The sequence below is a fragment of the Zosterops lateralis genome (assembly GCF_965231275.1).
Source record: "Zosterops lateralis genome assembly, chromosome: 11".
NCBI lineage: Eukaryota > Metazoa > Chordata > Aves > Passeriformes > Zosteropidae > Zosterops > Zosterops lateralis.
In genome coordinates, this window is record NC_139771.1 from 2,425,814 (window position 1) to 2,445,754 (window position 19,941).

The 19,941-nt window shown below is 50.2% G+C and overlaps 2 protein-coding genes across 2 annotated transcripts in view; one reads left to right on the forward strand and one right to left on the reverse strand.

Moving 5' to 3' along the window:
• TWF2 (twinfilin actin binding protein 2) overlaps positions 1–7,238 on the forward strand; it is a 31,169-nt gene extending 23,931 nt beyond the window's left edge. The window contains exons 6-9 of the mRNA XM_083869112.1: positions 4,767–4,892; positions 4,986–5,136; positions 5,541–5,662; positions 5,810–7,238. Of these exons, the coding sequence (XP_083725238.1) occupies positions 4,767–4,892; positions 4,986–5,136; positions 5,541–5,662; positions 5,810–5,977 (567 nt within the window). The 3' untranslated portion in view covers positions 5,978–7,238. The remainder of the gene's footprint in view (positions 1–4,766; positions 4,893–4,985; positions 5,137–5,540; positions 5,663–5,809) is intronic.
• Positions 7,239–11,614: 4,376 nt separating this feature from the next.
• On the reverse strand, positions 11,615–18,779 carry ALAS1 (5'-aminolevulinate synthase 1). Its single transcript, XM_083869166.1, has 10 exons — positions 18,493–18,779; positions 17,540–17,746; positions 16,438–16,593; positions 16,134–16,356; positions 15,489–15,673; positions 14,752–14,931; positions 14,416–14,580; positions 13,050–13,318; positions 12,449–12,611; positions 11,615–11,895 (listed from the first exon to the last, which is right to left on the reverse strand). The coding sequence occupies exons 1-10, from the start codon at positions 18,689–18,691 to the stop codon at positions 11,735–11,737; spliced, it is 1,908 nt and encodes a 635-aa protein (XP_083725292.1). The 5' UTR covers positions 18,692–18,779; the 3' UTR covers positions 11,615–11,734.
• Positions 18,780–19,941: the final 1,162 nt, after the last annotated feature.

Below are 19,941 nucleotides of genomic sequence, written 5' to 3' on the forward strand. Positions count from 1 at the left end.
CAGGTCTCTAACCTGTGGGTGTTGGAGTGAAAGCCGGAGCTGAGTTTGAAGATAGGGAAGAATTCAGGCTTATCTTTGGACTGCAGCGGCATCCTCTCCCATACACTTCCTTTATGTCTATAAATATGAGGGATGCTGTCCCAAGAGATAGAGATTTTAGCCTGTATTTGGGCACTTACATGGTGGAAAGGATGTGGAAGTGGTGCAGGGTAGGGCTGGGGGCACACAAGGCTGTGTCATCATTGTTCCCTGCTGGCCTTTCACAGCCTCTGTGGTGCTGTGACACACTGAAGCAGAAAAGGGGGTGTGCTCACTGTGTGGGAAGACCACTTGGAAGCAGTATTTTCTTGGGGGAATGCAGGAATTTCCCTTATGCATGGAAAGCTTTTGTCTCTAGAGGAGCATCCCTCTCTTCCACCTGTGCTATTGCTGTGGTGCTCATGGATGGACCAGGACATGTGAGGGAGATGTGAAACCAATCAGCCTCATGGCATTAATTAATGGCACAGATGAGGCAGGAAGTTTATACCTGTCAAAGCAGGTCTGGGGGTGATTTCCACCTGCCAAAGCAGGTCTGCAGGTGGCAAAGTTGAGGGATATTTGGGAGATGTCACCAAGGGGTGGTCTCCACCGGGTGGGTCTTAGGGGAGTTATCCCAGCTCCCAGCCTGGAGGGTCTGGGCAGAATTTGTTTGGAGGAACCAAGGAGATGCCCATGTTTGGAGAAGAGAGGTGCTGGTGGTGACTCTGTGGCTTGTTTGGCACCTTGGGACATCTAGACTTGATGATCCTTGAGGGTCCCTTTTGACACAGCTGATTCTGTGGTCTGCCATCACTTTGTCTGGCCTGTGCTGCAGGATTAAGTAGTTTTGGCTGCTGGGGTGTGTCTTACATGGTTGAATGGCCTAGGTAAGTGGTGCTTGTGATGCTCATTGATCTCCCTCATTATCCTTCCCTCCCGTGAGATGCAGCTCCTGGATGGAGATGCTGCTGCTGTCTGGTTTGTTGGGGATTATTTTAAGAGTACATGGTCCCCTATGTCGGCCTGGGCCAGAGGGAGGAGTCACTGACATTAAGAAAGAGATGAAGATAAATATATTTTTGCCTGTGGATTTAAAGGTAGGAAGCAGCAAAGTGCTGGGTGTGCTAAGGTGTCTCTGTGTTGTAGCTCAGTCTTGGACATGGAGCAGAAGGCAGTGGGAGCTATTATTTCGGTGCTTGGTGCTGTTCTGGCCTGCCCAAGGTGGGAAATCTCAGGACTTCCAGTAAATGCAGCTTTGAGGCAGTTTCTGGAGCCCACAAAGCAGATGGCTGGGATTGAGGGGGAGTGTATGGGAGCAGCTCACAACCTGTAGCACCCTGCTCAGTACAGTGATGCCTGCAGCCTTGTTCCTTGTCTGCAGCTTGCAGGTTCCCTTGTGCACAGGCTGTGGGGGCCTGGAGTGTGCTTGCACCTGAGAGTTGAGTTTGGAAGAGCAGATCCAGTGTGGGAATGAGTGGTAAGGGCCAGAACTGACCTGAGAATCAGCCCTGGGGCAAGCCCTGACCTCAGCACTTCTGTGTGTCTGCCCAGGCCCCTGCAAGGTCCAGGACCCTGTGCATCACCTTGTGTTCAACCAATTCATTAAGATTTCAGAAATGACACAAGGGACATGGTTTCTTTAAAAGCCACCAGCCCACAAGTGCTTTGCTGTGCCCCTCACCTGGAGCTGCTGCTGGGTCCCACTCCCCACCCCTCTCATGCTGTTGACTCACAACCTTCCAAGATACTGGCCAGACTTGCAGCCTTCATCCCACACATGGCTGTGTTTCTGGTCAGGCAGAAGCTGCCTGGGATCCTCCCCAGACACCAGATGAGTGTGGAGAGGGGATGGGAAGAGAAGGGCAGGATAGGCTGAAGGGACTGGTGAGGGCTGCAGGGCAGCAGCTTCAGGGCCAGCACAGCAGCCTTTGACACTGAGCAGGGAAGGAATCAGGTTTGAACATCCCCCAGGCAGCTGCCCAGCCCTTGGGAAAGCAGGTTTTAGGTTGTGGTTTGAAGATTGGATAGACAGAGGTGATGTCATGAGTTAACCCCCTTTTTGATAGCTGGGTGGGAGCTCATGGAAATTTGCCACCTGCTTTATATATATATATTTAATAGCTGGAAAATGCCAGCTTTACTGAGCTGATAGTTGTCAGCAGACCGTGGGCTAAGAAACATCTTTGAATTTGGCATTGAGTTCAACACCCACGACTGGGGAGTCTTTGTAGAAGTGTTGCAGGTTCAGAAACATGGGTGGAGAAGGAGCTGGGCATATCCTATTGGCAGGCCCATGAGGCAGAGTAAGGCAGCCTTGGAGTTGGGAGAGAAGGAAGGAGAATTGAGAAGAAACAAAGACGGGGGTGCCATCACAGTGTGTAAGGGAGTGTCCTTCACATCTGCCTCACAGGGCTGGTGGTGCTTTGCCAGGACCCTCCCATGAGGATTTTGCTATAAGACAGAGAAATGCTCCTTAGGCAGGATCAGCACCACACCAAGAGGGACAAAAGAGGAGGAGAAAATCTAATCTAAAGAAAAGGAAATAAAATAACCTTCCAGGCAAGCCTGCTGCTGGCAAGGTTGGGAGGCTGGGATGTGGCACATGCTCAGCTGTCCCATGCACTGCTCCCAGGCTATGCCCTGGGGATTGTTTCAGGCAGCCAGTTTTTAATGTTTTTGAAAAGGGAAGGAGTAGAAAATACAAAGGTATATGGAGGAGTTGATGCTGCTGGGACAAATTTCCATCTCTTGGTGTTTATGGGCTTCAGTGTACTTTTTGTAGAAGCTAAGGTCTCTACAGTTCCACTGTAACTCTTCTAGTATTCTTGCATTTATGGGAGAGAAAGATGGGCTTCTGGAGGTGTTGGCAGTGGTAATGTCCTTGTGCTGCACCTCTCCACAGGGTGGGACCAGGTGAACTTGTGTGTGTCCTGGATCCCGGGACAATTGCCCTCAGGCCTTTGCTGGTGCCATAGCACTCTGAGGAATAGTAGGATAGCAGAGCTGGAGGTCAGCTGAATTTCATGCCCACCTGAACAATTATTTCCCTTTCCAGAGACCTGCACATCAACACCCTGTTCATCCTCCAGGATGCTTTGCATGGACTTTTTTTTTCCTCACAAACCTTCCATATATGCTCCTTGGTGGAGGATAGCCTAAAAGCTATTGCTGCAAGTGCTGGAACTCCTCCAGACCCTGGGTTGGAGCCACCCTGACTGGGAACCCATGAGGAGACCGGGCAGAGATGGGGTCTGCACAGGGATGTTGGAGATCCTACATGCCCAGGCTCAGGGCTGCCCAGGCTCTCCCTCCTGCTCCTCCCCAGCACTGGCATTTCCTGTGTCGTTTTTTGCTGCTCTCCCTGCCCACATCACCAGGATCAGCCTTCCCTGTCCTCCAGCAGAGAGGTGGTGCAGCTCCCTCCTCCTGGCACATCCGTGTGTCCCCCACCCCTTCTCCTTTGACACGAGACCCCCTCCCTGCGCCGGGTGCCATTGACAGTGTGTCTCCTCTCCCCACGCTCGCAGGATTCCTGTTCCCAAGACTCGAGCACTGAGATGGTAGGCTGCTCTGCCCGCTTGATGCCCGGTTTTTCCTTCTCCTGGCAGTGCTTTCCTGCATGCTGTGCTCCGGGCATCATCTCCCCAGAGTGTGGGTACTGCTGTAACAAAGGGCAGCCTGTAAAGAGACCCACTTTGGTGCTGCCGAATGGTTTTGAGATGTCAGCTCAAACCTCTTGTGTTTCTCTTGGCATGCCTTGACTTCTCTTCCTTTTCTCTATCAGGGGGAGGGAAATGAAGAAAGGAAAAAAAAACCATAAAGGTTGGACTCTATCCAAAATCCCCAAAACTGATCCCAAAAGAAAGGGACTCGTGGTCACTGCAGAGCACCTGGGATAGTGTTGCTGGAGTGTTTCCCTGGGAGGGGGTCTTAAGGTGGGTCTGCCATTGGGGTGACACCATCTCCCTGTATTCTGTGGCAGATGGTGGGGGGCTGTTGCTGCTGCCCATCGCTGGTAGAGTACCCCGACCCCGAGGAGGTATGGTGTGCCCGGCGCGTCCTGCCCTTCTCCCTCAGCCCCCACCAGGGCCCCTGCTGTGGCTGGATGGAGGCACCTGGAGCCATTTGATGTCTCTGCAATCTCTTTCTCTCCCCTCTTTGAAGTGGGGTTTGGTCTCCTGGACTAGGGGGTTTGCTTGGGATATGGCTGGCAGCCTCTGTTGTAGGGGTTGTGGGGAAAACAGGAGCTGGGATCTTTCTGAGCTGTGGATCTCCAATCCCCAACTCTGGTGTTGGAGGGAATGTCTGTCTGCTGCAGTTAAACCCACTGAGGAGGGTGGGGTGCCCAGCTGAGTGCTGTGATTTCAGGGCTTCCCCTGTCACCCACAGGTTGCAGTCGGAGATGGTCGGAGAGGACACGTGCCAGTGCTGGTCACAGCATTCCTGCCAGGGATTCACTGGGAAGCATTGGTTTTGAGCTGGTCTTTGCTGAGAATGAAGTAGGAGGTGTGGGGGTGCATGGCTGGGGCCAGGTGATGTCCTGGAGAGGTCGGATGGTGACAAGCACCACCATCCTGAGCCTGGCTGACTCTTTGTGGTTTAATGCCATGATCCCTGTGGGGCAGGTGTGTCAGACAGCTCCTTGGATGAGAAGCTTTAGCTGCAGAAGTGGCTGCTTTTCCTATTTCTCCCTTCCCCACCCTTTGCCACTGTGCCCTGACACTCGAGGTGGTCTCCATCCCCAGGTGAAGACGGAGATCAGCGTGGAGAGCAAGCACCAGACGCTGCAGGGCCTGGCCTTCCCCCTGCAGCTGGATGCCCAGCAAGCCATCCAGGCTCTCAAGCAGAAGAAAATCAACTACATCCAGCTGGTAGGACCCTCACATGGCTTCTCTGTGCCCTACTCTCCACATCCTGCTGCTGTATCTCACTTCCATCTGCTCCCTGTCCCCTCTGTCCATCAGAAGCTGGATCTGGAGCGGGAGACCATTGACCTGGTGCACACGAGCCCCACGGAGATCACTGACCTGCCCAAAAGGATCCCCCAAGACTCTGCTCGCTACCATTTCTTCCTGTACAAGCACTCACACGAGGGAGATTACCTGGAGTCTGTTGGTGAGAGCCTCAGCACTGGGAGAGGCCAGTTAGAGCCTGTGCCAATCCCTGTTTACCCTCGACCATTGGTTGCATGTGGAGCAAGGAGGGATGGGGATAGGGATGGTGCAACAGGGAGCCTTGAGTCAGTTCCCTCCTGTGGTGGGTGCTGGCAAAGCCTTTGGTGCCATGTGCAACGCAGGTCTCTGGGTGCTGCCACAGAGGATTTGGTGGTGGGTGGTTTGGTTTCCTCCGGTGTTGCAGGAGTACCAGGGAATAGTTGGGAGGAGTGATGGATGGGGTGCTCACCCTCTGTTGCTGGATGTTATCTGGGACTCTGGGCTGGAAAAGCTGTGAGCAGGGTGGGATGCAGCTGGTGCTCTCTGGCCATGGGCAGTGCCACAAGCCCTGCTCTCTTTTTGCAGTCTTTATCTACTCCATGCCTGGGTACAAGTGCAGCATCAAGGAGCGCATGCTCTACTCCAGCTGCAAGAGCCGGTTGCTCGACACTGTGGAGCAGGAGTTTTGCCTGGAGATAGCCAAGAAGGTGAGTATGAGCCCCCTCAGATACAACATTCCCATGGGACCGTGCTGCAGCCTTGGTCCAGCCCCTCTGGGGGGTAGTTGGGTGCTCCAGAGGTGGGTGTCAGATCCCAAGGCACCCGCTGATTCTGCGTTTCTCGTTGCCGGGCAGATCGAGATTGACGACGGCGCAGAGCTGACGGCGGAGTTCCTGTACGAGGAGGTGCACCCCAAGCAGCACGCCTTCAAGCAGGCCTTCGCCAAGCCCAAGGGGCCTGTGGGCAAGCGGGGACACAAGCGGCTGATCAAGGGGCCAGGCGAGAACGGCGAGGACAGTTAGATCCCACAGGGCCAGCGGTGAATGGACACCATCCCTGCGGCGTCTCTCGCCTTCCTCTCCGCTGACCTGGGGATCTTTCCCTCCATCTCAGCCTTTTTTTTGTTTTGTTTTGTTTTGTTTTGTTTTCTTACCTTTTTTTTTTTCCTGTTTCATTCCTTTTTTTAAACATCTGGATGGCTTGTTGCACCTGGAGGTGGAGTGATGGGGAGGGTTCAGGATTGTCACTGTTTCTTTTCCTCACGTCCTTGTGCAAGCCCCGGGGTTGTGGGGGAGGATGGGAGCAGCAGAGCCATGTCCCCAGCCTTGCTCCTGTCCCCCTCAAGATCACAGCCACTGCTCTCAGTGTCCCCTGGGTGACTGAAAGACACACTCACCTGAAAGCTGTGCTATGCAAAGGGAAGGGGGTAGCACTGAGGATTCTTGTTTGAAAAGAGAAAATGCTTCTTCCCCTGCCCCCCCAGCCTTCAGACTTTGTTCCCCTGTCCCACTCTTGGTGTGCATGGCCCCTCTGCCCCAGGCCTAGAGCGATCCCGCACCTCCTCAGGGTGCAGGCAGGACCCCCTGTGGGGTGGGCTTTGCTTCCTGTGGGATGGGAATTTCTCCCTGCAGAGAGCCAGGCAGTGGGAGGTAGAAGTTCTCCACTGAGTCCTGAGCTCAGCCTGGATCTGGAGAAAGGTCACTCTGCCTTTGGGTGATGTTTGCATCCCGTTTTTGAACTGCCCCAGTAAGGTTTTCCCCCTCAGAAGGAGCTATTACAGCCCTGACTCAGCCCTATCCCTGTTTAGGATGGGAGCTGAGGGGAGCTGGTCCTCTACTCTCCGTTCCCCAGCCCCCACCATTACCTTGTCCCCCAGGTTCTCAGCTGGGCCTCTGTGCTGGGGCAGCCCCATGTCTCATAATCACATGGGCTACCCCAAAGCCTTGTGTGGGGGAGCATGACAGCCCCTGTGTGCCCCTGGGGACGTCCCCAGCCACCAAGGGCCATCATTGGCTACAGGGTCTGCTCTTGGCACTGTGATTTGGGCTGCGCTGGGGGCTTGGGGGGAGAGCACCTTGCTGCTGGGTACCAGCGAGGGCTCGAGAGCCACCTGCCTCCCTGAGAGGATGGAAAAGGGGTCAGTAAACCTGCCCTCTGCTTTCCAGCTGTGGCGGTGAACGTCCCAATGTTGCCTTGGCTTCGGCGGAGTCAGGAGGTTGAAGCTGGGGGGAGCAGAGCACACTGTACTGAACGCTGTATTTTCTAAAGAATAAAGTATTTTTAAAACAGTCTGATGCTCTTTGGAGATCCCCTGGGTTCCCCATGTTTGGGTATTTAGCAGCTGTGGGCTCTGGAGCTGCAAAGCAAATCACTTGGACATCATGAGTCAGGAGCCAGCAACTCTCACAACCCGCCTGCCCTGGCTGAGTCCAGCCCTCACCACCCTCAGGGACATCCACACTTCAATCCAGGGGTCTGACAAAATCACAATGCCTGGCAGAGATTTTTACACTGAGTCAGTCCAGCAATGCCCACAGCTCGAGCCGGTTGCAGGAGGCAGGATCCTGCTCAGCCCAGCTTTCCTTGTTTTAATGGCTGGTGATTTTGCAAGGTTGTGAAGGTGTTCCTGGGGCTGTTCCCTTGCCTGGAGTGAATTCCTCCTGGCCATGGGGAGGGAAAGCAGGAGGATGCAGAGCCAAGAGAAGAACTGGGAATGCAATGGGGGTCTGCCTGCATCCTAGGCTCCAAATCCTCCTGCTCCTCACCCAGGTCAGGGAATTGCCATGGCTGAGCTTTACCCTCCATGCCCAGGATGAGATGGAAGATTTGCAAAGCTAGCTGTAAAACATTTAAAAAAAAGGTTTAATGCAAGAAAAAAAAATCATCCAACTCTGAATCAGTTTCCCTTTGATATGGAGAAGGAGGGAAGATGCTGCTATGCAGGAAGCAGCCTCAGTGCAGGAAAGGTCCCTCTGTATATAAATGCTAATAAGCCTGGCTGACGCCACCAGAGTCATTTGACAAGCTGAGTCACCCTTCTCCTTCGGATCTTACTCCCCTTCTGTGCTCAGTAATTTTTAACTTGCCCAAATATTGAGAGGGAGTGAGAGCTGTGCCCCTTTTCCCACCTGTCCCACTCACTGCCCACACCCCCTGCAGTGCAGCCGTTCCAGGTGACAGCCTCCCTGTGCCAAAGGCCCAAGGTCAAGGTCATGGGAGAGATGGCCAGGAGCAGCTCAAGGGCTGGGCACCCTTCCCATCCTATCTCATCTTCTTTCCTGTCCCATCCCATCCCATCCTATTCTGTGTCCTAGCCTATCCTCCAGCCCATTCTCCATTTTCCACCCCTTCCTATTCTGTTATCACCTGTCTCCTCATATCCTATTTTGTCCCCCATCTCTTGCCTTCCTTTCTTGTCCCAGCTTCTCTTTAAGGTTTAAGTTAAAAGTCTCTGCTGCTGCCTCAGGACTAGGATGAGCTCAGGGTTAAGACTCACAAAGGTTCATGGACTCCACAGCAAAGGAGCTGCAGAGTAAATGATAGGACTATTATGCTTTTCCTTATGGGATTCCCAAGTGGGAAAGGTCCAAGTCTCAGAGAAGCTAGCTCCTTTGGCTTCTGCTCTCAAGAGACCTGAAGCAGAGTGGCTACAAAAGAGTTACACCTGGTTGTAAGCTGAATGTATGAATTAAGAGTCAGTTGGCACCTGGGCTATGAAACTTCAGGTGCCTGTGGGAAGGGGAGATGAGCCTTTGCCCTCTCAAGAGCTCTGTGCCTCCCTACAGTTCTTGGGGAGTGGCAGGAAGCAGGTAGGAGTAGCAGGGAGTGAAAGGCTATTTACCTGTGGGGGTAAGGATATCTGGGATTAGCCCCCTGGGACTGTGCAAGATTGGGGGTCTGGGTGGAGAGGAGGGTGCCTAACCTAATCTGGGGATGATGAGGGTTTGGGATCAAGCTGGAGGGTGGCTAGGGCACAGAATGTCCCAAATAACCAGGAGTCCAGCTGTGCTGGTGCTGGGCTAGCAGCTCTGGGCCAGGAGTTACCTTGCATTAGGCTTTTGGTGCTTTGTGCCCATGTGTGCCCCAGCAGCAGTGGTTTGTGGTGGGTCCACACTCACATCTCTCATCCTGGCTGCTAGCAGCAGGCCAGGCTGCAGTGCAAGGGGTCTGTCCCCAAATAAATGTGTGCAAATCATCAGGGATACCAGAACTGTGAATTTGGTGGTGTTAATAATGCCCCTGACCATGGTAAGAAGGGAACCCCTGCAGCCTCCTCCCAGCAATGGGGAACACGTGCTCCTGCTTGCACTTGGAATGGTTTTATGCTCCTGTAGCACCTGGGGTTTCTTGTTTTGTAAATAGGTTGGGAAATGGAGAAGGGTATGAGTTTAGGGCTATACAGCATTTAACTAGATTAATTATTTTGTCCCATGATAAATGTTAGCCATGACTTTATGGCTGCATTCTTGCTTCCTCACTCTGCCACTGCCATTGTCTGACTCTAAACATATTTTACTGATTACTTCCTCTATTATTTTTTCCAGGAACCAAACCAAAGTTTGCATAACTTATTCCTACTTATACAACCCTCCATTCAATTTTTATTTACTGGGAAACAATATGTGGGGTTTTTTTTCCTTCTTTGTCCTTTTCATTGGAGAGAATTTATCCTTTCGATGTGCCATTGGATTTGTTTTTTTTCGCAGTTAAGTGATGGACATCTGCTGGCCCCTTGCTGTGCCCTGGTTCTGCTTTCATGCTCTTGCTTGTCAACAGTAGTGCTATAGGTAATTTGTCACAGCTGATGTGAGGAGGTGTGGAGGTACTGACTGCTACGTGCTGAGGTTATTCGTGTTCCTATCATTTCAAAGGTTGCCAGCTTTGAATCCTGGGGTTTGGTTCTCTCCTGTGATTAATTTGGAGGAACTTTGGAGATTTCTGATAGCTGGTACCTTTCTATGTCTTATTTCTTCTCCTTGATAGTACAAAGTGTTGAGTTGCTGTTATGAAAACTAGGAAGAAAAAACAGGGCTTTGTAACTGGTTTGTAAAATGGACTGGGCCAATTCTGAAAGCTTTCAGTGAAAAAAACTGGAAATGCAAGTGACCTGGTACTGTCAGAAGACTATGGCCATATATGAGTCAATGTGTTATCTCCCACACACACTGATTGCTTACAGCTGTTCCTGATTGTTGCCAGAGTTTGCAATGACATTGTTGGCATGTTATGATGCTGGGGACAAGGTCCTAGGGAGAGGTTCATGGAGTTGTGGCTTGTTATTTTATGTCTCCAGTTAATGCAGTAATATAACCTAAAAGATAATGGGAAGAGCTCTATAACAGATGCTTATGCATTGAGCCACAAACGATTCATGGCAAGGCCAGGCCATGGATCACATCCTCCCTTCTACAGAACACCTGCACGTGGCAGAGGCAGCAGTAGCCCCTTGGCTGGCTGGCAAAGGGCTTTTTCAAAGTAACTTGCCTGCTTGGAAAGTCAAATGTTTTATAAAAACTCTTCTGAGAACAGCAGGGTGCTTCAGTACATGCTTAAACAACTGGTGGACTTCCAGCTGATCAAGCTGATGATTTTGCTTTAATTTGGGATTCTATCTCCACTACACATGGTTATTTGTGATATCATCATGGATCCCTAGTGGGAGGGAGCCTCACAGCAGACAGAGTGTGCCAGCAGGGGGAAGTGCCAGGTTGGCTCCTTACAGCCAGAAAACAAGAGTCTGTCAGAGAGAGTGGCTGTTCAGGAGCTTGTGGAAGCCACTGTAGCAGCTCCTGGACATGCCTGCACCTGCAAGGAGCAGTTCAGTGCTCTGCTTGACTTCATGCCAATACTGACCTCTGAGTACACATTAGGGGAAGGGGGGCAAGAATTACTTGCCCCTGTTCAAAGCAGGCCTTTACTATTCACCAAAGCATGAAATAAGATGGCAAAGGCCTAAGGTTTCAGAAGGGTTGCAAAGGCAGTACTGATGTTCTCCTACCATGACTTCTCTCAGAGACCTGAACTGTTACATTGCTTGCTGACAGTATTTACACCAGTTGCACTCTGAGTTGCACTGAACAGCAGCTCATGCAGACCTGCAGAGACAGGTCAACCTGCACTGAGCACCTGTAGTGGTGAACACACCTTCCTTTTCCAGCCCCTGCCACACCACCACCTTAGTTTTGTGCCAGGCAGTCAGAAAATACCACTTAATTCCACTAGCACCTTTACCCTCAGCATAGTGAATGGCAGAAGGGGAATGCTTGTGCACAAGACTACAAAAGGAAGACGATAACAGAGGGAAATAGCATCTAGCAGAATCCATCCTCAATGTCTGCCTCCCAAAGCATGGGTACAAGCTGCTTATACAACACTTCTCAAGGTGTTTACATTTTCATGGCATGTAGAACTATACCTGCATATTTTCAAAGGCTTTCAGGAAGATGCTTCAGAGAACGTATTTTCTCTTTCCATAATAAATAAACCCTATGAAGGAAGCACTCCTGATGTTCTTTGGGCATAGTCATTGGACAAACAGCAGCTCAGGTGAGAGGGATTAAGTTGTAGAGCACTGGTTTATTCCATCAAATGCACCCCCACCCCCTGACACTTCAGTTCCAGTTATGGAAGGGACACAGAGAAGCACACAAACAACTGGGTATCATGGCTCTAGAAATTTATTTTCAGAGCATAGTGCTTCAACTACAATTAAAATACTTGAGCAATTAAAAAATGCTACTGACTCGATACTAGAGCTGGATAACAACTAACACTTATCTTCATGCACTGACAGATACTAGTTTGCTCATGCCACTGAAGTAGGCTCGTTCTCTTTCACTCATCACTTCAAAATGGAGGGGTCGTCTACAGAAGTTGCATTCAGCTGAGGAGTGTGGTTTCAGCTCCAGACCAACATCCTTCCATGTAGCCAGCAGTTTTTCTGTTAAGAAAAGTTTAGCAAGATCAAAGCTTAAGACTGGATTGCTTTACAGAAGCAGCAGAAGTGTCAGCATATTCATTCTCCTAACAAGTGAGCAGGGATAATAGGATTTCACTGACACAATCAACCTCTTGAAAACAATTGGGCTGCAACCAAGTCTCAGTTATCCTCATATCACCTCTCCTGACAGGATCAAGAGAGATCTACTTTCTCTGGACAGATCCATGTTTAAGACATGTTATCAGCTCAGCTGAGGACAGCTGAGTTTGGGATCCACATAACATAAGAAGATTGGTTTGGACAACACATGAGCAGAGCCCTGGCTGGCTACAGGTCTGCACTGGCCTTGCACCCTCTGCTCCAAGTCACAGAGCACTGGCCTTCACATCTCACACCCCAAGCACGGAAGTGTGCAGAATGTGCTGCAGCAGTGCAAAGACACTGTCGAGCTCATGACATGTCGAGCTTAAGTGGTTCCCAGTCTCCTATTTAGTTACAAAGACTGTAAGAGACAAGCAGGATCTTCATTGCACTGATGCAGGAGTCCACTTACCAATAAAATAATTCATCATCTGAGGGGTGTGGTGAGGTGTAGGGGCAATTCGGAGCAGCTCCTCTCCGCGGGGAACTGTTGGGTAGTTGATGGCTTGGACATAGATGCTGTGCTGGCTCATCAGCTTGTCACAGATCTCTGTATTCTTAGCAGCATCTGCAACCTGAAGTTCAAAGTTTTAAGTTACAGGATCAACCAAAGGGTGAGAGTAGGTAAAACTGTCAGTCCAACTTAGCAAGCTGTAAGAATCCAGTAGGGATGGTAAGTAACATGTAAGTCAGAAAAAAAGGCTAAAAGTCTGTGCTGCAGAGCACTCTGGGCATAAGAACACCACAGCCTAGGCAGGTAGCTGTTTAAACCCAAATATTTGTACTATGCTTGTTAGCAGTTTCCTTATTTTCTGTATACTATTAGTGTACAAAGCCCACAGTCTCCCTCTATTTTGTATTTACACTAGGCTTAAGCTTAAGCCAGACTCCTGGCACATCACAGCTGAGCAACAGGATGAGTTTGAACTTTGTGAAGGCAGTAGCCAACACCTGATGGCATAACATGCTCACAGGACGGTAAAACAGGCACCAACACTACCCCAAGCCCTCACCCTGACGGGAATGATGTGGCTGGGGCAGTGCACCACAGGCAGCCCCACGTCCATCAGCATCTGCCTCATGAGCTTGACGTTGCGCTGGTGCTGGCGGCGCAGCGCCTGCCCCTCGGCACCCTTGAGTGTCCGCACAGACTCCAGGGCCCCGGCCAGCAGCATGGGCGGCAGCGACGTGGTGAAAATGAACCCAGCTGCGTACGAGCGAACCGTGTCAATCAGCGAGCTGGTGCTGGAGATGTAGCCCCCCACGCAGCCAAACGCCTTGCCTGAAGGAAAAATAAACGTAAATAAAAAGGTAACTGGATGTATTCTTTCCACCTGTTGGAATGACTTGAAGTATTGGAGGTTTTTGCTTGGAGGGATGGGTTATTCTGACCACACAGGTAATGTAGTCATGGCATGTTCCAGCCCCCCTTGGTAATCTTGTATTTACTCAGCACATGGCACAGCTTTGTTTTTAAGCCAATCTTGATAAATGGATCTAGTTACTGCACAGCAAGGACAGTTCATGCCTCTCTCAAATATACACAAGTTTTGATTTTGGGGAAGACCTTACAAGCCCTATCATCAAGCAGGGACTTCAACAGTTACCCTAAGCGATCAACACTAAGTCTCTCAGCAGATTTAAAATAATCTGTTTCAGAGATGCTAGAAATAGCCTGTGCTCCTAAGGAGCAGAGAAGGCTGTTACTGTGATTGTGCAGTTGATACCAGCCCTCCTTTCCAAATGTTTGGAGTGCAGAACACAGCCACAGACAGAACTAGGGTGTCTGGTTAACACTTCTGTTCCTATTAGGCTGTAACCCAGGACTTTACATTCCAAGGGACATGAACTTTCCTAGTAAATTTTATTTATGTTTTGAAAGCTGTTTAAACAGCCTTCTAATTTGCAGCAGTAAACTTACTCCGGAGCCTGCATTCTACTCAGATAATAGCAGTTGCTTCAGTACTTGCCAAATCTCTTTACGTAACTCCCCATCTCAGGTTTCTAGATTAGGAGCACTCCATTTCACATAAAGAAACTAAGTACTACTAAATATAGAGAACTGCTCTACTAGCATTCTCACCTGAATTTCTTCTTGAGTTGTATAACACGCCAGTGGAGGACTTTTTTCTAGCTTGCTTAAAGGAAAACCCCATACAAAGCTACCATAGTTATTTCTAAGGCAGTGTAAGTAGCTTAACAGAAGCTTTTCAAACTGTGGGACACACTCAAATCCCTTAGGCTTTTTGAAAAATCCTAGGCCCCAGCAGCCCTTAACAAGGTTCGTTTGACTAGACTGATTTTGAGCTAACCCACTTAATTTGGCTGCTCAGCAGCTTTGCTGCCTCAGCTCCTGCAGGAGTGCCAGGCTGTGCATACCAAGCGTTCCAGAGATGATGTCCATCTTGTGCATGATCCCATCCCGGTCTCCTATCCCGCCTCCTCGGGCTCCATACAGCCCCACAGCGTGCACTTCATCCACAAAGGTGATGGCCCCATGCTCATGGGCCACATCACACAGCTCTTCCAAAGGACAAACAGCACCTGGGAACCAAAGCAGTAACTAGCAGTTTAGGATTTTCTGTATGACTGGATAAACCCCAGAAGTACCCCTAGACAACCCCTGTAACACTGTACACTTTGAGACCTAAAACACAGATGATTCAAGGATTAATTTTCTCTAGAAGAAGAGAGTAGGCTTTGATGTCAGCTTACCATCCATTGAGTGAACAGTTTCAAATGCAACAATTTTAGGGGTGGATGGATCAGACTTTTTCAATAGTTCTCGAAGATGGTTGACATCATTATGGCGAAATATATGTTTTGGCACCCTGCTGTTACGGATCCCCTGGATCATGGAGGCATGGTTTCCAGAATCAGAGTAGATCTCACAACCTGAGGAGACAGTCCATTTACATTTTAAGTACAGAAAGCATTAACTGATTCCTAGCATTGTATTATGTATGGGAAGAGTTCAGGAAACAAGGGTAGCTTGTTCTTGAAAGTAATGCTCTTGATTAAAAGAGCAAGTTACAGATCATGAAGCAAGAATATTTGAGGTTTATTTTAGGCGTTCAAACTAATACAAATGAGAGCTTGAGAAAATAGTTATCTAACTCTCCTAACTTCTGAAGTGAGAGAGCAGTTCACCCCTTCCAGTGGGAGGACACTAAATTCCCACTGTCTCATTTTCAGGCAGAGTTTAAATGGGAGAAAAGAAGATTCTTTTTGTCTAATTCCTCCAGCAGTTGCCAGCTCACTGATCTCAATCTCAGTAGGTTGGTATTGTCATTTGTATTGAATGTAACTTGAATATGGTATTAAAACAAGCAAACCATACTCTGCTGATGGATTAGGGTGAATCCTCACTTTGGACAGCTATTTGCAAAACATATTCCCAACAGCTTGGGGCAAGGGTATGTTTTTGTGGCAGGGGCAGTTTGAGATCTTACCTGGCAGCATTTTAGCTAGAGTGAAGAGAGTGGAGTCATTGGCTACAAAGCAAGATGAGAACAACAGTGCTGCATCTTTTCCATGTAGATCAGCTAGCTCTTTTTCCAAGTCAACATGAAATTTACTTGTTCCTGATATGTTTCTCGTGCCACCTGCTCCAGCACCATGTTGTTTCAGTGTTTCCCTAGAGAGGGCCCAAGAGAGGCATTAGCATTGCTGTGGGACACACAGGAGAGTAAAGGATTGTTGCTGAAAACATTCTGGTACATAATCAGGACTATCCTGAAAAAGAACTGGCAGCAAAAAGCAGCTGTTGGGTCTTTAAGCAACCTGCACACTCAGGAGTCCAGTAAGGTCAGAAATCAATCACCAAGTACAGCTGCAATAAACCATCCAGTTTATCTGGTAACATTTGGGGGCTTCTAAGGAAGATCCAAGGAGCACAGTCAGTGACCAGCACACACAGTGCAACCCTGGATCTAAACACTAAAGTGACCCACCCCAGCTCAAGAAACAAGTGTGATCTTAACTGCACACCAAGAATCACATCAGAAGCAACTTACGTACCACAGCACAGAAATCAGATTTTCACTTCCCACAAAATACAACTTGGAAAGGCCTCTTAAGAACACGTCACTACTCACATAACTGCCCCACAGACACGAGGGTGCCGGCTCATGCCCAGGTAATCATTGCTGCACCACACAGACACCTCCTTTTTGGTGATCAGGGAGTCAGTGTAGTCGTCTGCCATGGGGAAGATCTGCGCCTTCCGGTTCACAGTCTTGAACACCCGGTAGGTGTGGTCCTTCTTCTTCTCATCTATCTTCTTCTCAAAGAACTGATCATACTGGAAGGTGGATACAGCTGAAAGGAGACAGAGACTTCAGCACACAGGAAATAATCACAACAGACCAGGCCTCTAGGGGTTTAGCCAGACATTCTTACATTTTGGCAAGTTATCCTGAAGCAGATGAGAGACACTTTCTGGTCTTTGCTTCAGCATGATATCCTTAAACTTCCTGAGCAAGCCACTCTGCTCTTCTCCCTCAGCCTCAGTCTTTCTCACTGTGGAAGTAGGTGGTATTTTGGCAAATTCTGTACCTACAGACATTGTAATAAATTCCAGTGAGTTTGTTTGGTTCGATGCAGCAAAGCAAACATTTTAAATAAAACCAACATTTCAATCTTTAGTAAGGACATGCCCAAAACCCCATGTTGATCCTTCTAGGATCAACTGTTTTATTTGCTTACAAATTTGCATTGGACAAGACAAAAGGATAAGCCTTTCTAATCAATCATAATACAACAGGCATTTCCTTACAACATATTTGGTTCATCATGACTCAGAACCACACTATAGAGCTACAGCATTTATCTGAAAGAATTGGTACACACCTAACTGAAGGCAGAGATCTAGTCAGCTGCTTCCTTTTTGTTCTGTTAGCACAAGTTTATTTTTTTAAGAGACTATGCCACAGAAGGCAAACAGAAAAGTAAAATAAGCCTCCTGAGACAGGCAGCAAGGCTTTACTGATACTGTTGAAAAGTTCCTTCCTTTGAAGGACAGCCCTTCCGCACTACCACTGCAAGCCAGCCAACACCCTTTAGTTTCATAAACACAAAAAAACCACCCCAAAACCATTTGCCTGTGTTCAAGCTTGGATTTGTGCTGGTACTTGTCTGGTGTCTTGACACTTCCCTCCATCTTTCGATACAAAATCTTTGTCTAAACCAGCACTCAGGCAAAACTCTCTTCAGATCCAAGCATCTGCTTGGGTGTAACAGCTTGACTCCCACATCTAGAGTCAGCCAGCACATCAAAATACAACTCACGGTATTCCCACATCAGAATCACACAGGGAAACCCTGCACGATGTCACAGGTATGTCATTAACACCTACATTCCCCAGCAGCCTTTCCCTGCAGTCTCCCATAACCCCAACTGCATCACTTCAGTGCTGCCTGTCAGACCTGGCGTGCTCCAGAGCCGAGTCAGGCACCAGGAGCTCTGGAGAGGAACCACCACTTCAGTGCACAGAGAACATACCTTTCCTGTCCGCCTGCATTTCCTGCACATCCTCCTGCAGCTCCAGGCTGGCTTTGCAGAAAACATTGCTGTTTTTGTGATTCATCTGAGCTGCTAGGAAGGGGCATTTGGTAGCCGTACTCTGGCTAGTGCTGGCAGGTGGGTGGCCAGCAGGAGGCTGGGCTCCATCTGCATTCTGCTGGGCCACCTCTTTGACATTTTTGGCCTCTGAAATGGGGACAGAGAAGGGAAAACACTTTAGCTTGATCATTTCAATACAGTGACTTCAGTTTTTTGATCCATTACTTTTGCGATTAATTTGGCAGGACCCCTTCAGAACTATTTAACTGAGCAGTCACATTTTATTAATACAAGCACAAAATCCCAGTAATACCCGAGGGACATCTGATCTATGATGCTAGATGCAGCACTGCACCCTTTGAGGGGTAAAAATATCTCTCTTTCACTCCCAGTGGGAATACTTAAGGAAAATACTTAAAGACTGGATGTGGCACTAAGTGCCATGGTTTAGCTGACACAGTGCTGTTCAGCCATAGGCTGGACTCAACCACAGAAGTCTTTTCTAACCTGTGATTCTGTGATCTTTTGGGTTCAGAGACTCTCCAGCCATGCAGCTTCCGCTGCTGCCAGCCTCAGCTCCCTCCCCTGAAGAATCCCCCAAGGAACGTTCCCGGGTGGCCTGAAGGGCCACAGCACCGTGAGAAACATCGCTCCGAGATCCAGGATCCCGGATCCCCACCCGGGGCACGCCGCAGGACGTCCCGACAGCCGGTCCCTGATTCATGCCACCATCACAAATTTCGTTACCGCGGACATTTCGAGGATTAAGCAACCTCTGCCTCAGAGCTGCCTATTCCAGAAGTTTCCTCCCGTGACATGCAATGTCTGTGCTATTTTCTCCCCCTTCAGGGGCCCCAGGTGTGACCCTCGGCCCGCTCCCCCTCCGCACTCACCGCGGCGGCCCGCGGGGGTCTCCTCCTCCGCCTGCTGCCCGCGGGCGGCGGACGTGGCGAGGGCGCGGGCGGCCGGCGGGGCCGCCTCCATCATGCGCGGGCAGTGCTGGGCGTACAGCAGCAGCGACGGCCCGGCCTTCTGCAGGAACGCCTGGGACACACGGGCCAGGAACGGGCAGCGCCGCACCACCGCTTCCATGCTCGCTGCCGGACGGGACACCGGAGGTGACGGCAAAGCGACACCGGCGACGGGGAGGCGACACGGGGATGTGCTCCGGCACTGCCGCCTTTATAGCCCCGAGGTCGCGGCACAGGCGCAGTGGAGCGGGGCGGGGCCGGGGGCGGGGCCCGGCGGCTCCGGGTGTTGTGGGATGGAGCGAGGGGTGCGGGTGTTCTGAGGATGCGGAGGGGTCTGAGGGGGGTCGTGAGGGGCTGCAGGCGTCCTGAGGCTCTAGAGACACCTCCGGGGATCCTGAGGGGCTGCAGGCGCCCCGAGCACCTGGAGGGGCACCGTGGGTTGTGAGGGGCTGGAGGCATTTCGAGGACAAGGAGAGATCCCCGAGACTCCTGAGGGGCTGGAGTGGGTTCGCCATGGGGGAATAGGGGCGCTGTGAGAGTGTGGGGAGGCTGAGCCGCTCCCCAGAGCTGTGAGGGGACGGGGGCAGGCGGCCCCGAGCGGGAGCTGTGTGGGCATGGTCCGAGGGGCAAACGCTCTCTGGATTTCCCCAGAGCCCCAGGCTATGCAGGGCTTGTTTCCCAGAAGGTTTGGGGTCCCTTGCCCCCAGGACAGGAGATTGGGAGTCACCCCAGCGCGCCCGTTCGTGGGAAAAGGAGCTCTGACTCAGATGCGCTGGGGGAAATCCAGCGCTGCTCGGACGCGTCTCGGTGTCTTCTTCCTAAATGCATCTCTGACTCCTTTCAGAGCCCATGCCCGAGGGCTCGGGTGGCGGTAGTGGGATCCTGAACGCCTCTACTTTTCCTACAGATGGCATGAATCTAACAGCTCCTTTGTAGGTGATGCTCAGACTTTCACCATTGCATTTTTTTGCCGGGTTTTGAAGGAAAGAACAACAGCAACAAGTAAAATTGAACCCTTCAGTCTCTGGTTTACAATGGAAACTTAAAAATGTGTTTGCTTGGGGGTAATGGTAAAAGGAATTCTTATGTGTGTGGCCATTCAATCCACAGTAGTGCTACTTCCTGTAAGTACTGACTGCTCAAGTGTGCAAAGAATGGAGAAGGAAAAATGACAACTCATTTTTTCCCCTCATCTTGTGAAACAATTTCATGGAAGACAGGATTTGGGTAGAGAGCCAAGAGCTGTCTTGGGCACTTTGGGGCACGAGTGGGTTTTGTAACAGGTGTGGAGTTTGGAGGAGAGCTTTCTTAAAGGTCACTCTTGGCTCTTGCCTTGCATGCAGTTACGTTGTCTAGTTACTAGAAGGCGTT

Bases quoted from the DNA above. Each gene is read 5' to 3' on its own strand.
- ALAS1 (XM_083869166.1), bottom strand. From the start codon at position 18,691: ATGGAAGCGGTGGTGCGGCGCTGCCCGTTCCTGGCCCGTGTGTCCCAG. The intron at 16,594-17,539 runs GTATGTTCTCTG...CAATGTCTGTAG, and splicing joins AATGCAGGCGGACAGGAAAG to GTACAGAATTTGCCAAAATA. The intron at 15,674-16,133 runs GTGAGTAGTGAC...GGCCCTCTCTAG, and splicing joins CGTGTCTGTGGGGCAGTTAT to GGAAACACTGAAACAACATG.